General features: G+C 36.1%; 1 protein-coding gene and 2 pseudogenes across 2 annotated transcripts; all 3 read right to left on the bottom strand.

Annotated features, from left to right (window-relative positions):
• Positions 1-3507: 3507 nt before the first annotated feature.
• LOC145512220 (olfactory receptor 4C3-like) lies at positions 3508-4435 on the bottom strand (annotated as a pseudogene).
• A 4688-nt stretch (positions 4436-9123) lies between these two features.
• LOC145513133 (olfactory receptor 4A15-like) lies at positions 9124-10669 on the bottom strand. 2 transcript variants are annotated; one of them, XM_081508566.1, is made up of 2 exons: positions 9770-10669; positions 9124-9138 (listed from the first exon to the last, which is right to left on the bottom strand). In XM_081508566.1, exons 1-2 carry the CDS (start codon positions 10667-10669, stop codon positions 9124-9126), a joined length of 915 nt encoding a protein of 304 aa, XP_081364692.1. The 2 variants fall into 2 exon arrangements, with proteins under 2 accessions (XP_081364692.1, XP_081364691.1); XM_081508565.1 differs by lacking the exon at positions 9124-9138 and having other exon boundaries at positions 9752-10669.
• Positions 10670-19047: 8378 nt separating this feature from the next.
• On the bottom strand, positions 19048-19941 carry LOC145512192 (olfactory receptor 4C3D-like; annotated as a pseudogene).
• Positions 19942-22647: the final 2706 nt, after the last annotated feature.

Below are 22647 nucleotides of genomic sequence, written 5' to 3'. Positions count from 1 at the left end.
AGAATAATGTCTCAATGACACTCTTCACAATGTGGCCAATGATCAGATATGTGTTTAGCTATTTTTCACTTCATGATATCAAGGAGTATTGATAAGTGAGAAGATTAGAACCACCAGAGACTAAAAGACCTGACAATGTTGTCTAACTTCATTGAATCACATTTTCCTCCTGTATAAAATGGAGTGAAGACCTCTCTAATAATACTTACTGCTACATGAATAAAGTATGCAAATAACCTATCAAAATGTATGCATCATACTTGCCTCCAACAGTAGTGCACTCATTCCACTCACTTAAGTCCTAATATTTTCATGGCATTAAAAGTTTACATTAAACCAAAATATCCTTACATAACAGATCCAAACATTGCTTATGTCGTTAATTTTTGTGAAGAACATATTTACTAGCCCTTATTTTGTTTTGTTTTGTTTTTAAAGTATCAGAAATAAGCAGGTGACAGTTGGTTCTTAGGGGAGATTCTTGGTGATAGTGCAAAGGATCATCTAAACAAGCATTAAACTTACAAACCATCAAGACTCTATCCACTGAGAATACCAGACTGCCTTGCATTTCCTCCTTCAGTTCTTATACCTTGAAAGATTGCTGTTGGCAATTAATAATTTATGTATCATTAATCTCCTTGCCCTTCCATTGAGTCCCAGGTATAGCCTCTAAGATGCAATCATTGGCCTGAGTTTCCCTCTCCAAATCCTCTGTTTGGTCTTAGAATAGAAACCACACTTACTCAGTGCTTTTCCCATCCTTACCCCCAGGGTACTACCCTCTGTTCTCTAACAATCATTAGACAAAATGAACCACATAGCATTTAGTAGAGATTCTGTTGAAATGTTTCATTCTCATCAGCAATTACAAACTTAATAGATTAAGTACTGATGATATGTTTTAGACCTAGACTTTGTTGGAAAATGTTTGGTCTCTTATGAACTGGAGACACTCATGCACGACTTAGTAAACACAGTCACACCAGTATGATGCTCTGGTATTACAGTATGTGCAAGTTATGGGAAAAAATAGTTCCAGTTGATCATTGGATTTGAGAAAGTGATATTTCTGAGAAGTAACAGAAGTAACATTTGCTACAAGTGTTGTAGTCAGAGAACTTAGGTTTATGAGTCATATAATGTAGGATGACCTTGTATCCTTCACATGCATAGAGGAGCATTGCAGCTTTGCAGTAGTTCATCTTAACTATTTTATTTTTATATTGGACAATTTTAATACTGGGAAAAATCTGAAAGAAATTTTTAATTTTATAAATGGGAAATTTATATTAATATTTATCACATCATTATTAATATTATAATTATATATTAACAATAATATTTAATATGATATATTATTAAATATTTATTACTGGAAAAATCTGAAAGAAATTTTTAGTTTTATAAAAAAGGAATCCTTTGCCATACTATCAACTTGTAGTGCTATATTTGAGACATTTGCTACAAGGCTGAAGCAATTCCAACATGATTTTCTTGAAAGACAAAGTGGATAATTAAAACTACAGGTAAGTTCCTTATCTATATACCTAAACATAGTATGGACTACTATGTTTCATTTGAATGAAAGCAAAACTACGTTTTAAAGACTTTGGTCAGAAGTTCATAGCTGAAACTTTTGAAACGAAGCTGTATTCTAGCTTTCCTGACACACTGCTGCTGCTGCTGCTGCTAAGTCGCTTCAGTCGTGTCCGACTCTGTGCGACCCCATAGACGGCAGCCCACCAGGCTCCGCCGTCCCTGGGATTCTCCAGGCAAGAATACTGGATCGGGTTGCCGTTTCCTTCTCCAGTGCATTAAAGGGAAAAGTGAAAGTGAAGTCGCTCAGTCGTCCGACTCTTAGCGACCCCGTGGACTGTAGCCTACCAGGCTCCTGCTTCCATGGGATTTTCCAGGCAAGAGTACTGGAGTGGGGTGCCATTGCCTTCTCCGTTCCTGACACACACTGTGGGATAAAAAATGTGTGATTTGATTTCAGTAAATTAGTAAATATTCGTGGCTTCAATTTGTTTATCTGTAAAATGGGGATAATGATGATGGAACCACCAGTTTACATGGACAAATCAACCGAAGCAAATATGCCATATAGATAATAAGGGGATCATTTAATGTAAATATATGTATTAGACCTACACATAGCTACATATAGTTCCCTTCATAGCTTTGAACCGAATTAAATGACTTTCTGTTGACACTTGATAAGAAAAAAAATGCTTGCCATTCTTATTTCAAATGTTTCCTCAGTCTTCGTATGGAAGAAAACAGTTCCTTCATATTCAAGGAAACCATGAACTATAAAGATATTTAAACAAATAAGAAAGAGCAAATTAAGAGTAATTTCAAAATTTCTGGCCTAAATTATGTGGCAAAAAAAATGAAGTAGATTATGAATTATTCATTCCTCCTTTTGCGGGTACTTCTTTATTTGTTTTTAGTAAATTCATTTTTCAGAAAAAAAAATCAATAGTGATTCTTGGACTTCCCATCTGTCTCTTGCCCACATATCTATCTGAGAATTTCTATATCAGATTACTTTTCCATAGGCTAAGCAGAAATTAAAGAAGTTATGAAATCAGATCCTATGGAAAGCAACTTTCATCCAAGAAACATATATAAAGAATTTATTATTATTTTTTTTTTGCTGGGTCATATGGTAGTTTTATTCCTAGTTTTTTAAGACACCTCTGTACTGTTCTCCATAGTGGCTGTATCAATTTACATTCCCATCAACAGTATAGGAGGGTTCACTTTTCTCCACACCCAGCATTTATTGTTTGTAGATTTTTTTTTTTAATTAATTAATTTATTTTAGTTGGGAGCTAATTACTTTACAATACTGTAATAGTTTTTGTCATACATTGACATGAATCAGCCATGGGTTTACATGTGTTCCCCTTCCTGGACCCCCCACCCACCTCCCTCCCCATCCCATCCCTCTGGGTCATCCCATTGCCCCGGCCCTGAGCCCTTGTCTCATGCATCGAACATGGAATGGCGTTCTGTTTCACATACGATAATATACATGTTTCAATGCTATTCTCCCAGAACGTCCCACCCTCACCTTCTCCCTCAGAGTCCATAAAATTGTTCCATGCATCTGTGTCTCTTGTTCTGACTCGCATATAGGGTTAGTACAGGACCAGCAAGACTCTGGAGAAAATTATGCAACAATAATCCACTAGGGGATTATAGTTCTTTCCCTTGCTTATTCAGAATCTATAAATGTGAACATACAAGCCTTGGTAAAGTACGTTAGGAGTTATCAAAAAGACTTAAAAATAACTAGCCATTATCAAATACCCAACAAATGTTAGTTTCTAGTCCTTTTTTCAGTCCATTAAATACCTTTTTCTGGGGAGAAATCAGCATGGAAAATACTTTTAATGGAGATGATCTGCAAAATTTCTTAAATTTCCTTCACAATTTACAACAGGTAAAATCTTCCCTATGTATATAAATCGTTACTTTCTCGGTCTCATGGACAGCCTAAGTTACTCTCCACTTCAACAAACTCCACATGGCATTTTTCACCTCTGTGCTTCTCACTGTGTAAATGATAGGATTTAACATGGGAGTGAGGATTATAAAGAACACACTCACCAACTTGTCCCCAGGATAAGTGGTCACAGGATGCATGTAACTAAATATACAAGGGACAAAATAGAGCACCACTACTGTAAAGTGGGAGCCACATGTAGAGAGGGCCTTGCATTGTCCTTCAGAGCCATGGGACTTAAGGGAGCTCAGGATGACTATGTAGGAGATGAGGAGCAAGAAAAAAAATGAGTAAGCACATGGCCCCACTGTTGGCTGACACCACAATTCCAAGTGTGTGTGTATGACTGCAAGCAATTTCCAAGAGTGAGAAGAAATCACATATGAAGTGGTCCATGACATTGTGACCACAGAAGGTCAAGTCTACTGTGAAAAGAATCTGCACAGTGGCGTGCAGGATCCCCCCAGTCAAGGCCACCACCACCAGGAGCTGGCAGAGCCCCTGTCGCATGATGGTCGTGTAGTGCAGAGGCTTGCAGATGGCCACATAGTGGTCATAGGCCATGATGATGAGGACTATGATTTCTGAGCCTCCCAGGAAGTGTACCAAAAAGAGTTGAGCCAGGCATCCATGCCAAGAGATGGTTCTCCTCTGGTACAGCAGGTCAGTGGTCATTTTGGGGGTTGTGACAGATGTGTAAAAGGCATCTGTGAAGGCCAAGTAAGTGAGAAAAAAGTACATTGGAGCCGAAAGTTTGAGTCTGAGGGAGATGGTGATGGCAATGAGCAGATTGGCCACCATGGTAAACAGGAAAATGAACAGAAAGACAATAAAGAGTACTTTCTACAAGTGTAGATTCTGTGTGAGTCCCAAGAGAACACATTCAGTCACATTGTTTTGAAGCATAAGAAGATCCATTCAGCAAGTAACAACTTCTTAGGGCCTGAATTACCTAAAAAGCAATAACGCATGGTGCTTGTTAATCTTGAAAGGTTTCCGGTCTGAATTACTGAGAACAAAAATAGTGCAGTCACTGTAAATGTGGAGCATGTCTTTGGCATTCTCGCCCAGTATTTGCTTCAAGACTTTCTTACTTCTTCAATGATGGCTTTTATCTCTTCCGACTCCTAGAACCTATCACATGTAAAATATCGATAAGGACATTTGACATATGATTTACTGAAAAACGCTGTGCTATGTATGTGAGATCTGGATTCTCACTTTGGTTCCTTCTCCATTGGACTTTGCTGCATCATCTCAGTATCTTAAACTTTCAAGCCCTCCTCTGTGTCTATGAGGTTATAAGTTATAATTCTCAGATGAATCTTGTAGGCTTAGAGGTCCTGTGCAAATATAAGAATAATTCCTTTTTCCATGATAATTTATATTTGAACACTCAGTTCTAACTGTGAAAACAAATACATGGTCAACAATTTTCTATCACAGTGAAGTGTAAATCTCTCAGTTCAGTTAGTTCAGTTCAGTCGCTCAGTCGTGTCCAACTCTTTGTGACCCCAAGAATTGCAGCACGCCAGGCCTCTCTGTCCATCACCAACTCCCAGAGGCTACCCCAAACCCATGTCCATCAAGTCAGTGATGCCATCCAACCATCTCATCCTCTGTCGTCCCCTTCTCCTCCCGCCCCCAATCCTACCCAGCATTAGGGTCTTTTCCAAATGAGTCAACCCTTCGCATGAGGTGGCCAAAGTATTGGAGTCTCAGCTTCAACATCAGACCTTCCAATGAACACCCAGGATTGATCTCTTTTAGGATGGATTGATTGGATCTCCTTGCAGTCCAAGGGACTCTCAAGAGTCTTCTCCAACACCACAGTTCAAACGCGTCAATTCTAAAGCATCAATTCTTCGGCACTCAGCTTTCTTCACCGTCTAACTCTCACATCCATACGTGACCACTGGAAAAACCATAACCTTCACTAGACGACTTTTATTGGCAAAGTAATGTCTCTGCTTTTAAACATGCTATCTAGGTTGGCCATAACCTTCCTTTCAAGGAGTAAACGTCTTTTAATTTCATGGCTGCAATCACCATCAGCAGTGATTTTGGAGCCCAGAAAAATAAAGTCAGCCACTGTTTCCAGTTTCCCCATCTATTTGCCATGAAGTGATGGGACCAGATGCCATGATCTTAGTTTTCTGAACATTGAGCTTTAAGCCAACTTTTTCACTCTCCTCTTTCACTTTCATCAAGAGGCTCTTTAGTTCTTCACTTTCTGCCATACGGGTGGTGTCATCTGCATATCTGAGGTTATTGATAGTTCTCCTGGCAATCTTGTTTCCAGCTTGTGTTTCTTCCAGCACAGCATTTCTCATGATGTACTCTGCATATAAGTTAAATAATCAGGGTGACAGTATACAACCTTGACGTACTCCTTTTCCTATTTGGGACCAGTCTGTTGTTCCATGTCCAGTTCTAACTGTTGCTTCCTGACCTGCATACAGGTTTTTCAAAAGGCAGGTCTAAATGAAATAGAAGCAAGTAAACCTATACTTATGACAATACACATATTGAATTGGGTAGAATCTCGGAACTTAGAAATACCTTCCATTTACCTAAGTAAATTACTTGTAGAAAATGGGAAGACTGATTAAGGTTATAGAAGATGATAGCATAGTGTGAAAGAAAGTTCATGTCTCCTCATTCTGAAGCTAAGGTTCTTACTCTCCTTCTCCCTTTTGTGACAATAGTATGTCTACTAAACATCGTTACACTGTAGAGCCCATTTATTTTATTTTATTTTATTTTTTTTCAATAAAGTATATGGTACCCTGGAAGTGGGAGGCTGGACCTTTCTGTCAAAAGAGTAAACTATAAACACATCTATGACATATATACACATTCATATTTGGAAGGAGACTTTAGTTATGAAAGATCCATAAGTAATTTACAACAGTCTTGTCTTGTAAGTCAGAAAAGCTGTTTAGCTGAGAAGTACTTTCCTTGGTCAACTGTGGAATAATGATTTCTACTTTGTGTTTATTTATCCCTTGTAAATGACCACCTAAAGCAATTTCGATGAAAATTCTAGATTTGAGGACTTAAGTGTTAAGCCAACTTTCTAATAGTGGAATTTTTTACAGATATATTTTAGTGTGTGATTTTGAAAAATGCCTGTATTTAGTTGATACTAATAGTTGTTAATCTAATAAAGAGACACTTCTTATGACATATAATCAAAAATATTTGAATATTCTGAATCATAGTCAAATGCCAGCCCCAAGGAGTTCTGTGTAGTGTAAAGATCATAGGATGCGGAGTAAGAATCTTTGGGCTTAAAGGTGCCTTAAATGTTGGATAATCTAGTTATTTCATCTTTTATATCCTCCATTTGTTTATAGGAACACAATTTCAATTTTATAATATTGTAGTGACCATTTAAAAACAAATGTTTCATATCAATTTAGATAGAGTACAATTACTTTTTAGAATAACTGGTAACTTGTACCGTACAGAACAATAAACTCAATGTAATTTTAAATACTATGTATATTAATGTATATACATGTTTATATACTCTGTGTATCAAGAGAGTACTGGCAAGTATTTTCTTTCTATTTTATTTTTTGTACCCATCTAGGTACCTGTAGGCCACAAGCTTTTTGAATGCAAATTCTTGTATATACAAGCACCTTATGTAACTCTGTAATCAGGAAGGAAAACATTTCAATTGCTATGAAACAAGTGAGGTTTTGATGAAATGCTGTCTCTTTCCTGGTTTCATTTGAAATGGTTGAAAGAGCATCAAAATTGAATTTAGAATAATGTAGATCTGAATACTGACTCTGTCTCTAATATTGGGCAGATTATTTAACATTTTTGAATTTCAATTTTCATCATCTGTAAAGTAATAATTGCATTAATTTTATATGTATGTATATATATATCTTGCAGAGGTGCTAATATATATATATATCTTGCAGAGGCACTAATAGCATATTTATAGAAGAAATAACATATTTGATAGAAGTTAATCAGAAACTCAGTGAGGAAACTGGTATTATAGTGACTTGATTTCCAGCTCTAATGCTGTGGTGAGTGAAAGTCACTCAGTCATGTCCGACTCTTCACTATCCCATGGACTGTAGCCTTCAAGGTTCCTCTGTCCTTGAAATTCTCTAGTCAAGAATACTAGGGTGGGTAGCCAGTCCCTTCCTCAGGGAATCTTCCCAACCCAGGGATTGAACCCAGGTATCCTGCATTGCAGGCAGATTCTTTACTATCTGAATCACCAGGGGTAAGCTTCCCTAAATCTTTCAAAGAATGAGGCAATAACCACTGGGGCTATTTCTTGCTGAAATGGGGCATGAGTGTGTGTTCAGTCATGTCCAATGCTTTGCAGTTCCATGGACAGTAACTCACCAGGCTTCTCTCTCCATGGGATTCTCCAGGCAAGAATATTGAAGTGGGTTGCTCTTTCCTTCTCCAGGGAGTCTTCCTGACCCAGGAATCAAACACAAATGTGATCAAACTCTCACATCTCCTGCACTGGCAGATAGATTCTTTACCACTGAGCCACCCGGGAAGGAAATGGGGCATAATCTTGCCTCAATTAAGGAAATAAAAAGTCTCATACAAATAGATCAAGAATTCAAGTGATTGACAAAGTCTATAGAGTGAAATTTATGTTCTGTACATTGTGCAAGAAACTGAGAATACAAAGGCAATTAACTAATTTTTCCTGACTTTAGAGAGATTGCAGACCAATAAACATAGACAATTAACAAAGCCTGTATCTCCTCACTTGAAATAACGACACAAATTCAAAATTAAGCTTCCCTCTCTGGTTCATTTGGGTTGCGAAAACAGAATACCATAAACTGGATTGTTTAAACGACAGACATTTATTTTTCACAGGTTTGGAATCTCAAAAGTTCAAGATTAAGGTGCTGGCAGGTTCCATGCTTGGCAAGATTTCTTCCCTAGTTGATAGACAGCCATCTTTTTCCTGTGTCCTCTATGGTTGATGGATCAAGTGAACTCTTTGGGTCTCTTTGTAAGGATGCTAAACTCATAGCTTTGTATGTGTGTGTTCAGTCACCTTAGTCCCTCATGAATCCACACTGAATAAAGAAGGTAGAATAATAAGTTTTTTGACCACATGCTTCCAATCATTTTGAGGCAGGTAATGTTCCCTTTAAAGCCTGATGTAGAGATAGACGATTGTGTGAATGATGCCTCTGTGAAATAAAACAATATATTCTGGCCTCTTTATTTCTTAGTAATATGTATTTCATTAGCAAGGGAGGTAAAAATGGCATATATTGTCAGCATATTTCTTAAAAACTATATCACCCAAAAAACCTGGTATTAAGCTCTGTAGCTCATGGATTATGGATTATGCTAAATTGACATACGATAGGCAGAGCCTGGATCTCCATATAAGGTTATGGAATACAATAAGCAAGGAAGGAGGTAGAGATATTGAAAAATAGCAGATATTTTACCAGGTGTTCTAAATTACCTGGGAAGATTAATGGATCATCTTTATGATAATGTAACCCCAAAACAATCTAGTCCAATTGAGACAGTTAAATTAGAAAAATGAGTAAGATATGGTTGTTTTTCCATATTTGCATCCTGTTAATTCAGATTATTTTATAAATTTAGCCTCCTTATGATAAATATTTGCAACTCTGAAACATCATTCCACTTCAACATTTACATTCTAAGCAATATTAACACAATATTATATGCTTCTTGCAGAAACAACAGCAAGATAAATATTTCAAATATAAATATGGGTTATATTGTGTGGAGAGAAATGTACAATAATTTATTTCATATTACTAATATTATTTTTCTGAAATTTGTAATGAGTCCTATTAATTCTGAAATTATTTTAAAAAGAAACATGAGAAAATCTTCCAATAACTTAAATAAATTTCTAATATTAACTATAGCTTAACTCTTATATAGCACGTAAACCTATACTCAAAATAGAGATATTTTAGATTCCAAAATGATACATACTTTCATAAGAAAATGTGAAAATCTCAAAAACATATTTCAAAGAATATATATACTTTGAACTGCAGAATTATGAAAATCTTGATAATATATCTTATTCATCAGAAGTATTCATATAATAGCTGATTTCATAATGTCCAAGTGAATAAAATGTGACTAAAAATTTAACACACTTAAATATCACACAAGGCATTCCTAAAAAGATAAATTCTTCATTGAAAATGGGTCATACATTTCCCAGCTGTCTCATTTTCTTTCTCTAGTCCAGAGCTTTTTTATTGCATTTTTCATCTCACTATTTCTTAGAGTATAAATTAGAGGGTTCAACATAGGGGTGATAATGGTGTAAAACACAGTCAAGGATTTATCAATGGGTAAGGAGGAAGGTGGTCTCACATAAAGAAAAATACAGGGCACAAAGAAGAGAAGCACCACAGTGATGTGGGAGCCACAGGTGGATAATGCTTTGTGCCTCCCTTCCTGACTAACATTCTTCAGAGAGTGCAGGATGATCCCATAGGAGATGAGTAAGAGTGTAAAGATGACCACAGATATTGTGCCATCATTGACCAACACTGTGAGGGCAATGATATGAGTGCCAGTGCAGGCAAGTTTTAAAAGGGGGTACACGTCACAGATGAAATGGTCAATGACATTGGGGCCACAGAAGGGAAGGTTGTAAACAAAGAGAGGATGAAACATACCGTGTAAAAACCCACCCACCCAGGCCAATAGCAGCAGCAGAACACACACTCGCTTATTCATGATTGTCAAATAATGCAAGGGTTTGCAGATGGCCACGTAACGGTCATAGGCCATGACCGCCAGAAGGCATATATCGGCACCACCAAAAAAGTGCCATATAAAAAGCTGTGTCATGCAAGCTTGGAAGGAAATAGTTTTCTTTTTAGACAATAAGTCCTTAATCATATCTGGGGTGACCGTAGTAGAATAAACAGCATCTATAAATGATAGGTAGCCAAGAAAGAAGTACATAGGGGCATCCAGGGTTGGGCTGACCATCACAGTCACAATAATAAGTAGGTTTCCCACCCTGGTCATAATGTAGATGAGCAAGAACAAGACAAATAATATTTTCTGACCCTGAACGCTCTGAGTGAGCCCCAAGAGGACAAATTCAGTTACATTGTTCCATTGTTCCATAGGTCCTTATGTTCCAGATAAAAGTACCTGTAAATATAATTATTATGAGAAACTTTCTGAAATCTTAATTTGGAGCCCATTATACAGAGTGAAGTAAGCCAGAAAGAAAAACAACAATACAGTATACTAATGCATATATATGGAATTTGAAGATGGTAACGATAACCCTATATACGAGACAGAATAAGAGACACAGATGCATAGAACAATTTTATGGACTCTGAGGGACAAGGTGAGGGTGGGACGTTCTGGGAGAATAGCATTGAAACATGTATATTATCATATGTGAAACAGAACACCATTCCATGTTCGATGCATGAGACAAGGGCTCAGGGCCGGGGCAATGGGATGGCCCAGAGGGATGGGATGGGGAGGGAGGTGGGTGGGGGGTCCAGGAAGGGGAACACATGTAGACCCATGGCTGATTCATGTCAATGTATGGCAAAAACTATTACAATATTGTAAAGTAATTAGCCCCCAACTAAAAAAAAAAAAAAACAAAAAACTCCTAGAGGAAAACATAGGCAAAACACTCTCTGACATAAACCACAGCAGGATCCTCTGTGACCCACCTCCCAGAATATTGGAAATAAAAGCAAAAATAAACAAATGGGACCTAATTAAAATTAAAAGCTTTTGCACAACAAAGGAAACTATAAGCAAGGTGAAAAGACAGCCTTCAGAATGGGAGAAAATAATAGCAAATGAAGCAACGGACAAACAATTAATCTCAAAAATATACAAGCAGCTCCTGCAGCTCAATTCCAGGAAAATAAATGACCCAATCAAAAATTGGGCCAAAGAACTAAACAGACATTTCTCCAAAGAAGACATACAGATGGCTAACAAACACATGAAAAAATGCTCAACATCACTCATTATCAGAGAAATTAACATCAAAACCACAACGAGGTACCATTTCAAGCCCATCAGAATGGCTGCTATCCAAAAGTCTACAAGCAATAAATGCTGGAGAGGGTGTGGAGAAAAGGAAACCCTCTTACTTTCTTGGTGGGAATGCAAACTAGTACAGCCACTATGGAGAACAGTGTGGAGATTCCTCAAAAAACTTGACACAGAACTGCCATATGACCCAGCAATCCCACTGCTGGGCATACACACTGAAGAAACCAGAATTGAAAGAGACACGTGTACCCCAATGTTCATCGCAGCACTGTTTATAATAGCCAGGACATGGAAGCAGCCTAGATGCCCATCAGCAGACGAATGGATAAGGAAGCTGTGGTACATATACACAATGGAATATTACTCAGCCATTAAAAAGAATACATTTGAATCAGTTCTAATGAGGTGGATGAAACTGGAGCCTATTATACAGAGTGAGGTAAGCCAGAAAGAAAAACACCAATATAGTATACTAGCACATATATATGATATTTAGTAAATTGGTAAAGATAACCCTGTATGCGAGACAGCAAAAGAGACACAGATATATAGAACAGTATTATGGACTCTATGGGAGAGGGCAAGGGCAGGATGATATGGGAGAATGGCATTGAAGCATGTAAATTATCATATGTGAAACGAATCGCCAGTCCAGTTTCGATGCATGATACAGAGTGCTCGGGGCTGGTGCACTGGGATGACCCAGAGGGATGGGATGGGGTGGGAAGAAGAAGGGGGATTCTGGAAGGGGAACACATGTACACCCATGGTGGATTCATGTCAATGTATGGCAAAACAAATACAATATTGTAAAGTTAAAAAATAGATAAACTTAAAAAAATTAAAAAATAATTTAAAAAATTAAAAAAAAAAAATTATCCCTAACCTCAAAAATCATACAGACTAATGGAGAAGAAGTATTTAAGAGACATATGTGGAAAAAGGACACATTTTTTATGTAAATGAGGTGCCACAATTACCTTTCCAACTGAATACTAACAAAATTCTATGCATAGTTAATATCTTATACAAAGCTGAATATTGATCAAAGTTTTAATAATGAAGTAAAGCAAGATTTTCCTAATTTTATTTTTCATTTGTGAAGGTGATGACTGTCCATTATAGTGGTGGAAGGATCTTCTAAATCAATTATTGAAATTGCAAGTAGATATATTTAACAGTTTCATCTTATTCAAGTATTCAATATTCAGGAGAGGAAAACATAACATCAATTAAGAAAAGTGTAATAATTCAGAGAAAGATTTACATTTTAGAGGATATACACAGAATTAATATCTGTATACAGTGAACAAATATAAAATGAGTAAAAATATAAACAGTTAAAGAAAAAATAAATTAGATGATCAACAAATATGTGATAGGATGCTATAGCCCACCCATGAACAGAAACAAGGAATTTTACCTACAGTATTACCTACACCATGCATTATGATTTTTGAATATGTTAACCAAACAATAAAGCAAAAAAAAAAAAACTCATTCTGTTTTTCATTCAATCATTCACTCATTCATAGTATACTATTGATGACATAAATGATAAATGCTTTATTTGTATCCAGATAAAGTTAAATTAACTGCAATGCAATGTCTATATAGAGATACATAATTTATATACATTTCCAAATAAAACTGATGAAAATAATAAATCATTTAGTAAATGCTGTCTACCAGGTTCCAGACATTTTGCTAATACTTTACACACGCTTTCTCATTTAATCCTCAAATTAGTTATGATGAGACATTTTATGACTGAGATAAGGTAAAATATAATTTGCTTAACAATATACTGTTTGTTGTCATAAAGCCTAGCTTTGACTCCAAGAAGACAACTTTACAGCTGATATGTGATTCTTATGTCTAAATTTCTCATGGGGCTAAATGATTTTTTCAATAAAATCTTAGATAACAGCAAGTGATAGCAGTGTATTTAGGGAGAGCCTCTGGGTCGTCATTTTTAAAGAGAAATAGCACCCTGTGTTCCTCAGAAGACCTGTGCTCTGAGCACAGGCATCGTCAACAGACAACGTCTCATCAAAACAAATAGAAAAGCACCACATAAATTCTTTCTCAAAGATGATTAGTAGTAGAAAAATAATGTTAAAGGAAATTAGTAGAACAGGAAAGCAGAATTTATGTGGTGCTTTTCTTTCTGTTCTGATTAGTTAATGATTCTAATTATTTAATGAAAGTAATAAGTTTCGTACACACATACACACACACAAAATATATAGTATATATATATATATATATATGCATACAAGTCCATTTGTTTCTGAGCAGCTCTGTCCACAGGGGTGGTGTTGGTGATTGTGCTAGGGGTGATGCTGATAATTTTCTCAGGGATGAGGTGGTGATATCGAAATAGTAGTTTAAATTAATAAGACCATGTTTAATACTCAAATAAATTGTTAAAAATCACCTCAAACAGTCTTATTTCCCTCTGTGACCTGTAAAATCCAGTTACCTGATGGTTCCTGTATGTAGAAGGCAGAGACTGCTCAAGTAAAAATTTTAGAATCATGTGAGGGTAACCTAAAGTATGGCTCCATCCAGCATGTACTGAAGACAACTTCACTGTATGAAAGAGCTAGTTCGCAAATCCAAGCATTAGTCAAGTAAATTAGGATCACATTAAGAGTAAAACAATAGGGATTTATTTTGATAGGGTCAGAGTTTCTAAGGATTTAAAATTATATGTATTTACACAGATATTCTGAATGTCTAAGCATTTATGTAGGATACAAACCTTTGAGTAGCCAAGAAATTCAAGTTTCATCTCAATAGAAAAGGTTTTCAAAAAGACCGTCAAGTAAGCTGTTTACACTATGCCTGTCACTTACCTATATTTGAGTCTTATTAGTAAACAGTTTGCACTCCACACCTTAAGAAACACATCATTATTGAAATGTTCTCCTTTAGGCAATAGACCTGGGCTGAAAGAGTACAGAGTGTCATTTTTAAATGGCACAGGATTTCAAAACATGTAGACTTGCATCATTTCATCTGCATCCCTTTGAGGCTGTGTCTCTACTGACTGAGGCACTAATCACTATACCAGTGAATTTCCATCCACCCCTCTAATGATCCACTTTTTCCAGGGGCAGAGCTTCACTGGAATCTGGTCAAGCTTACTCTCCACAAACAGAAATACCACAGATTGTGGTATTAGCCATTCAGTTATTTGTTCAATAAATAAACTGTTTTCTTGCATAGAAGAATGGCCATGTGATGCTTCACTGTGTGATAATACAGATGAAGAAATGTCAGTAGAACTTCTTGGCCAACTATCTAGTACCAGGACTGAATTCTTTTATCACCTAATCTGATGAATACTACTCTATCAAGACTATTATTGCAAAAATGTTATATCAAGCTGCAAGACTGTTGCCATTATAACTGATTTGAAAATATTACTGAGCTAGAAAATAGAATAATTAAATTCTCTCTCAATGATGATTATTAGTATTATCAAGTGACATGCTTTCAATTTAGAAATACTTAGAGTTATAGCCTTCATTCTTTTCCTAACTTCAGTTGTAGTAAATATCAGTTTGTAACACCCTTCACAGATTACAACTGGCTCACTAACATAGCTGACCACACAGTCTGGGAAGACTCCTGAGAAGGAAGTGTCTCTCAATTTTACTGATGTGATCTTCACAGGTGATAGACCAACATCTGTGCTTGGATGACCTTAACTAACAGTCTAGTTACTCCGTGCTCTTACCTAACAATTTAGACATGAATTAGGGCAGTATTCCTCAATCTTTTTTTCATTATTGCCACGTGGAGATGTTTTTAGACATTCTGTCCCCTTGACCATCTATCTGTCCTTCAAAAGTAGTAATACCACAGATATATTACCCATTCATGTGTGTTATGTGTAAAAACAGTAAGTAATCTTTACCCTCACATAAACTATTTTTATTGGGAGACATATTGTCCCCATTCCTAATGCATGTTTTTAAATAGCATAAAACTTTTTAGTTTTAGTTTTCCTTTTTAGTTTTAAAAAGGAAGAGACTTAATGTGGCTCTTTAAGCTCAGGCCAAACTGAAATTCTAGCTGTGCTTCAAACAGCTACACACATGTCTATCCAATTCTTCTCTCCTGTACCATGTCTTATAAAATGTCTCTCATACCACTCATTACTCACAAAACTATATTTTTAGTTTAGTGGCTCACTTGTTTATTATCCATCTATTTCCCACTGGAATTTAAGTTCCTCACAAGCACAATTCTTGTCTCTATTGTTCAGTGTTATATATGCAGCTCCCATAACTGTTTGGCCTGCTATGTGCACTGACTTGTATTTTGTGATAAATTAAATAAGTGAAAATCTCCTAAATTTAATTGACCAAGGATTCATATGTTTTCCCCAGTAATTAATGTTACCACTATGTGATAACAATGGGAAAATGCCTATGAAAAGAGGATCTATTCAGCTCTTCAAGATACTCCCCCTCTTGCCCAAAGTATCAATCTCCTCAATGATTGGGTTGCTCTGTTTTTCCTCTAAATGTGTTTTCATCCAAGGTTCATTTTCTTTGAAGTTCAAACATTTCAATTTTGCTTCTTGAGCCTGTTTCATCCCACTTTTCCTGATGCCCAAAAAGGGTAATATATCTGTGGGAAAAGATCATTGGATGGCTTTTTCCTGGGACGCAAGAGGAATCAAGAAAGTGTATGTAACCTGGGAAAAGGCATTAACAGAGTGTTAAAGGGAAGAAAATGCCACCCTCCAAAAACAAGGAAATAATGTCTCACTGACAAGGTGGCCAATGATCAGATCCATGTTTGGTATGTTCACTTCATGATATCAAGTAGTATTGTTATTGTGAGGTACAGAGGAAGATGAGTCTAAAAGACTTGATATTGTTGCTTAACTCTATTGGGTCTAATTTTCTTCTTGATAAAGGAAGTATAAACACCTGTAATAATACTTCTTGGTACAATAATGGATTTAAAGTATGTAAAAAGCCTAGTAAAATGCATTCCTCATAATTGCCTCAATCAATAAGCTCATTCCCCTCACTTAATGCCTAATATGAATGTTTTCACTGAATTAAGAGTCCAGATTAAACCAAAATATCCTTACACAACAGATCCAAACACTGTTTATGTATTTATGTCATTAAGATTTAGGACACATATACTCACTGTCTCATTTTTTTAATTATCATAAATAATCAGGTGACAGTTTATTCTCCGGAGAGATTCTTGGTGATAAATGCCAAGGATCATCTAAAAGAGGTTTACACTTATTCACAAATCAGCAAAACTCTGTCCACTGAGAATATCAGACTGCATTGCATTTCCTCCTTCAGTTCTTATACCTTCCACATCTCTCGTGACAGTTTATCATTTGTGCCTCATTAATCTTCTCACTTCCCCATTGAGCCCTTGTTATAGCCCCTAAAACACACACATTGACCTTTGTTTCCCTCTTCAATTCCTCTGTTTGGTCTTAGAATAAAAGCGACATTTACTCAGAGTACTGTCCTTATTCATAGGTACTCATAGGTAACTCTCCTCTCCTCCCTAATAGTCACTAAACAAAATGAACCATATATCATCTAGTCTAGATTTTGTTGAAATGCTTCATTCTCACCTGCAATTGTAAATAATCATTTTAATAGATTAGGTGCTGATTATTTCATCTTCCAGGCCTATACTTTGTGGGAAAAAATTCTGTTTCTCATCAATTTGAGACAGCCATGTACAACTTAGTAAACACAGTCTAAGCTGTTGGAACCTTGCTTGGGCATTACTATATAGTCAAACTATAAAAGAAATAGCTTTAGTTGATCACTGAACTTGATAAAGTGATATCTGTTAGAACAAACAGGCACTGGAGTATTGTAGTCAGAGAAGCTCTGATTTATAAGATTTATGTAATAACATGGAATGACCTGATAATTTCCCACATGCACAGGGGAGCATTCCAGGTATCCCCCACTTTGTGTAGCTTCACCTTAGCCACATTGCTTTTATGAAGGCCAACATTAATTAACATTTGTATTCACTACTGAAAGAAAACTAATGGGGATTTTTGCTTTTACCAAATAAAAAAAAAATCTGTGATTATGCTAACCATTTGCTGTGCTGAGATATATTGCTACATATGAGATAAGACTGCAGCAAATTTTAAACCATCTTCTTGAAATAAAAAATGAGTCATTAAGACTGCAGATAATTTCTTATCTATAGAGCTAAACATACCATATGACTGTGTTTCATTTCATAGAAAGACCGAGTTTTAAAGACCTGGGTTGGAAGTTTGTATCTGAAATTTGTGAAAGAAATATGCATCCCAGTGTAATAGCTCCTGACACACTTTATGAATGAAGCACTTATGATGTGAGTCAATTTAGTTAGTAATTAAGTTAGTGAGTCAATTAAGTTAGCTTCAATTTGCTTCTCTGTAAAAGGTAGGTAATGATAAAGGAACAACTACTTTAGTACATAGATGAATCATCTGAGGTGAATGTGCCTGATAGATACTAAAGGGATCTTGAAATGTAAATATTAATATATATATATACACACACACACACATATATATATAGTAGACCTGCAATAGCTTTGGATCCCAATTATAGGCATTTTTGTTTAAATTTGGTAAAAATGTTAACCTTTCTTGTTTCAAATGGCTCATCAAGTCTTGATATGGAAAATTGGTACACTATATTCAAGAAAAACTATGAGGCATTTAAACAAATAAGATTAAATTAAGAGCAATTTCAGAAATTTTGACTTAATATTTGTGCCACAAAAAAATCAAAGATAAATTGTTAATTATTATTTTCTCCCTTGTGGGTGTTTCTCTAGCTGACTTTGGTAAATTCATAGCACAGAAAAATAAATCAGCAGCAGTTCTTTCATATACCATCAGTCCTGTCCATCCCCATGTATCAATCTAAAAATCTATATCCCTTATTGTCTGCATGATAGGCAAAGCAAATTAAAAAAGGTCTGAGGTCAAGATCCTATGGAAAAGCCACTTTCATTCAAGTAGCATAAAGAAAGAATTTGGTAAAGTAGCAATAAAACTGGAGAAAATCATAATCTGCAATCACCAAACCAGGGGTTCATAGTTGTTCTTTCCATTGCCAATTATGAATCTATGAACATAAATATTGAAGCCATGATAAGTACATTAAATTTTATCAAAAAGCCTAATAAATGCCTAGCCTTTTGAAATAATTAACAAATGCTAGTTTCTAGGTTCTTTAATTTTTCTGTCAGTGATCTGCAAATTTTTTTTCTCTCACAAATTACAACAGGTATAACCCTTTGTATGGACTTTCTCAGTGGCTCAGAGGTAAAGAATTTGGGCTATAGTTCAGAGGGTCGCAAAGATTTGGATATGACTGAAGTGACATTGCTCACACCCACGCAATATCTGTTCTATGTATGTGAAGCATCACTCTGTTGGTACTATGAACAGCCTACGTTACATTCCTCTTCAACAAACTACTCATGGCATTTTCACTTCTTTATTTCTCACTGTGTAAATTATAGGATTCAACATGGGAGTGAGGATTGCAAAGAATACAGTTACCAACTTGTCCGCAGAGCAAGTAGTCACAGGTCGAGTGTAGCTGAATATACAAGGGACAAAGTAAAGTACCACTACTGTAAAGTGAGCACCACATGTAGAGAGGGCTTTGCGTCATCCTACAGAGCCATGGGATTTCGGGATGACTATGTAGGAGATGAGGAGCATGGAAAAAATGAGCAAGCACATGGCCCTACTGTTGGCTGCCACTATAATTCCGATCTTGTAGGTGTTGCCGCAGGCAATTTTCAAAAGTGAGAAGAAATCACACATGAAGTGATCAATTACATTGGGGCCACAGAAGGTCAAGTTTATCATGAAAAGAATCTGCAAGGTGGCATGCACGATCCCCCCGATCCAGAATACCACCACCAGGAGCTGGCAGAGCCCCTGTCGCATGATGGTCATGTAGTGCAGAGGCTTGCAGATGTGCCACATAGCAGTCATAGGCCATGATGATGGGGATGATGACCTCCGCTCCTCCAAGAAAGTGTACCAAAAAAAGCTGAGTCAGACAGACACCCCAGGAGATTGTTGTCCTCTGGTACAGCAGGTCAGTGATCATTTTAGGGGTGGTGAAGGCCAAATAAGTGAGAAAGAAGTACATGGGAGCAGAAAGTGTGGGGCTGAAGGAGATGGTGATGACAATGAGTAGGTTGGCCACCACAGTAAATAGGGAAATAAACAAAAAGACAATGAAGAGTATTTTCTGCAAGTGTGGATTCTGTGTGAGTCCCAAGAGAACAAATTCAGTCACATTGTTGGGAGGCCTGAGGACATCCATTCAGCAAGTAACACCTTCCTGGTGTCTGAATTACCTAAAAAGGAATAAAGTATGATACCTGTCAATCATGAAAGACATGTGGTCTGAACTTCTTAGAACAAAAACAGCAGTTACTGTAACTACAGAGCATGTCTTTGGCATTCTTGCCCCACTACTTGTTTCAAGGTTTCTTGCTTCTTCCATATCTTTTTATCTCTTCAAACATCTAGTACCTGTGACCTGTAAAATCATCTATAGGGCAACTTTCAATTTGTAATTTATTGAGAAAACATGGTGCCATGTACATGAGATCTGGATTCTCCTTCTGATTCCAACTCCATTTGACTCTGCTAAGTCTTCTGAGTGCCCCATGTTTCCAACCCATCCTCTCTGTCTCTAAGGTTACAATCGTAATTCTCAGATGTATATTGTGAGGGACCCCTCAAAAAAGCAAAAGTTATTCTTTCTTCTAGGAGAATTTATATTTGAACCCTCAGCTCTAACCATGCAGAGAAAAACATGGCCAAAAAATACATAACCAAGCAGGCAGTTTAGGGAAATGTATATAAGTCCTTGGCAATGCACATTGACCGGTATCTATCAGAACATGTAAAGTTTATTGGCATGTTTCCTCACTGTCCCTACCTTAGTGCAGTGGACACATGATGTCAGCAATACCTGAAACCTATTAGGTTATGAGCGAATGCTTGATGAATTGTCATCCTCTATGGGTAAAATAGTCCTGCTTCCTCAGACCATAAACTTAGCAAGAATTCAAGTGTCCTTATCCTCCAGCTTTGTTTATCATTACTTTTTTAAGAAACATAAATTAATGTTTTAAAGGAAGTTACACTTTGGTTTAATACTTTCTGATACTTTCTGGCACACGTTATGGGTAAGTATGAAAACAATAATTCTCTTTAGGAAAGAATATGTTACTTGGTCATATTAAAATCAAGATAATTATAATATTTTAAGCATTAGTTTTTATTCTGAAAAATTCTGTTCCACATATAGTCAAATTCAATAAATTTACAGCTTCAGTAGATCTGGACGATAAAACAAAACAAACAAACAAAAAAAACTGTTGCATAGGTGTTAACTACAATAGGATCTATTAGGTACAGGAAATCCTTACATTCAAAGTTCTAAGGAAAAAACTAATGTGGAGAAAAAAATAGTTTATTACATAAGTTAGATAAATAGATAATATACTTTGCATATAAATATATATATATATATATACACTAACTCAAACACATCTAAAATCTATTACTTACTGTAAGTACCTATTACAAGTTGACTCATTTAACAAATATTTTTTGGAGACAGCCTTTGTATGTTAATGTACATGTGTTCACCTAAAGTTGTAAAATGTACCCCTGTTAAATTCCCTTTAATGCCTGAAATTTTATTACCAAACAGCAGCAACTCATCCATACATGACAGAAATGACCTTCCCATGCCTTATGTTTCTGTTACATGCATTATTATGCCTTCTCCTAAATCCCTATAGCATCCATCAATCATCATTCCTGGTTTGAAGCTACTGCATTACTAAGAGAATGAGAAGTTTGGAGGACATAAATTTCCTAAAGAAAAGACATAAATAAAATAAAATGTATTCTTCAAAAATAAGCCTTTTCCTTTCAAAAATAAGTTGATAAAGAGCTTTATTTTTTAGTAATCCAATATGAAAATGTTATACTTATGGGAAAGCAAAGTGCAGCAGGTTATTGCATTCCCTTATTCTGGGGTAGGATCCTCTAGTGTATCAGAAAATAGTACGGTGTATATAAAATAAGAATTTGACATAATTAATAAAAGTGATTTAGGGATAACTATGAAAAAATAAAAGGACTTCTCAAGTGGCTAAGTGGTAAAGAATCTGCCTGCCAATGCAGGAGATGCAGGAAGCACAGTTTTGATTCCTGGGATAGGAAGACACTCTGGAGGAGGAAATGACAACCCACTCCAATATTCTACTCTGGAGAATTCCATGGACAGAGGATCCTCTTGAGCTACAGTCCATGGGGTCAAAAAGAGTCAGACACAACTGAACATTCACATACACCCTGATGAAGAAATAAAAATCACTTTTTCTTTTTTCTTTGGCCCCATGAAACTCTTTCTAGGGATAAACTGTAAAGGAAAACATATTTAAAGTAGATAAATCACTATTTACATATATGTTCAACATAATTATTATGAAGTGTGGAAAATTTAGAAACTACACAGACTGTTCAACATTTAAAAATCTGATAGCTATAATATAGTGCATCTCTTTGATTAATGTACAGTTTTTAACAGAAGTGTTCTAAAAAATTGTACAACATCATAAGAAATTTCTTATGTTGCATTATTAACTGGAGAAAATTTTGTATCTAAAGTGGAATTACACAATTATTCTCATTTAATTAGAACTAATTTATTGATTACTCTAATTTATATGGCAATAAGACACATATTTTTCTTCCAGTTTGATAATACTGGAATTGAGTCTACCTTTCTTGATGTTTTGCTTGCTGAATAAGCAGTTTAATCTAAGATTGGTGAGGATGATTTGCAAAATCCACTGAACCTGAGAGTCTCTGATAAAAATCTCACCTATGAACATAACTGACGTAGGTCCATGATATGACATAAGTTCATAGGTCCAGCAGATCCCCAGGCAGTTGTTAGTTCCCCAAGAAGGAAAGAAATTTGTAAGACTGAAAAGTGTCTACC

Source organism: Giraffa tippelskirchi, chromosome 7 (assembly GCF_054371585.1).
Source record: "Giraffa tippelskirchi isolate mGirTip1 chromosome 7, T2T-mGirTip1v1.2.pri, whole genome shotgun sequence".
Lineage (NCBI taxonomy): Eukaryota > Metazoa > Chordata > Mammalia > Artiodactyla > Giraffidae > Giraffa > Giraffa tippelskirchi.
Note: the sequence above shows the minus strand (reverse complement) of the source record. Positions and strands in the feature narration are given on the sequence as shown.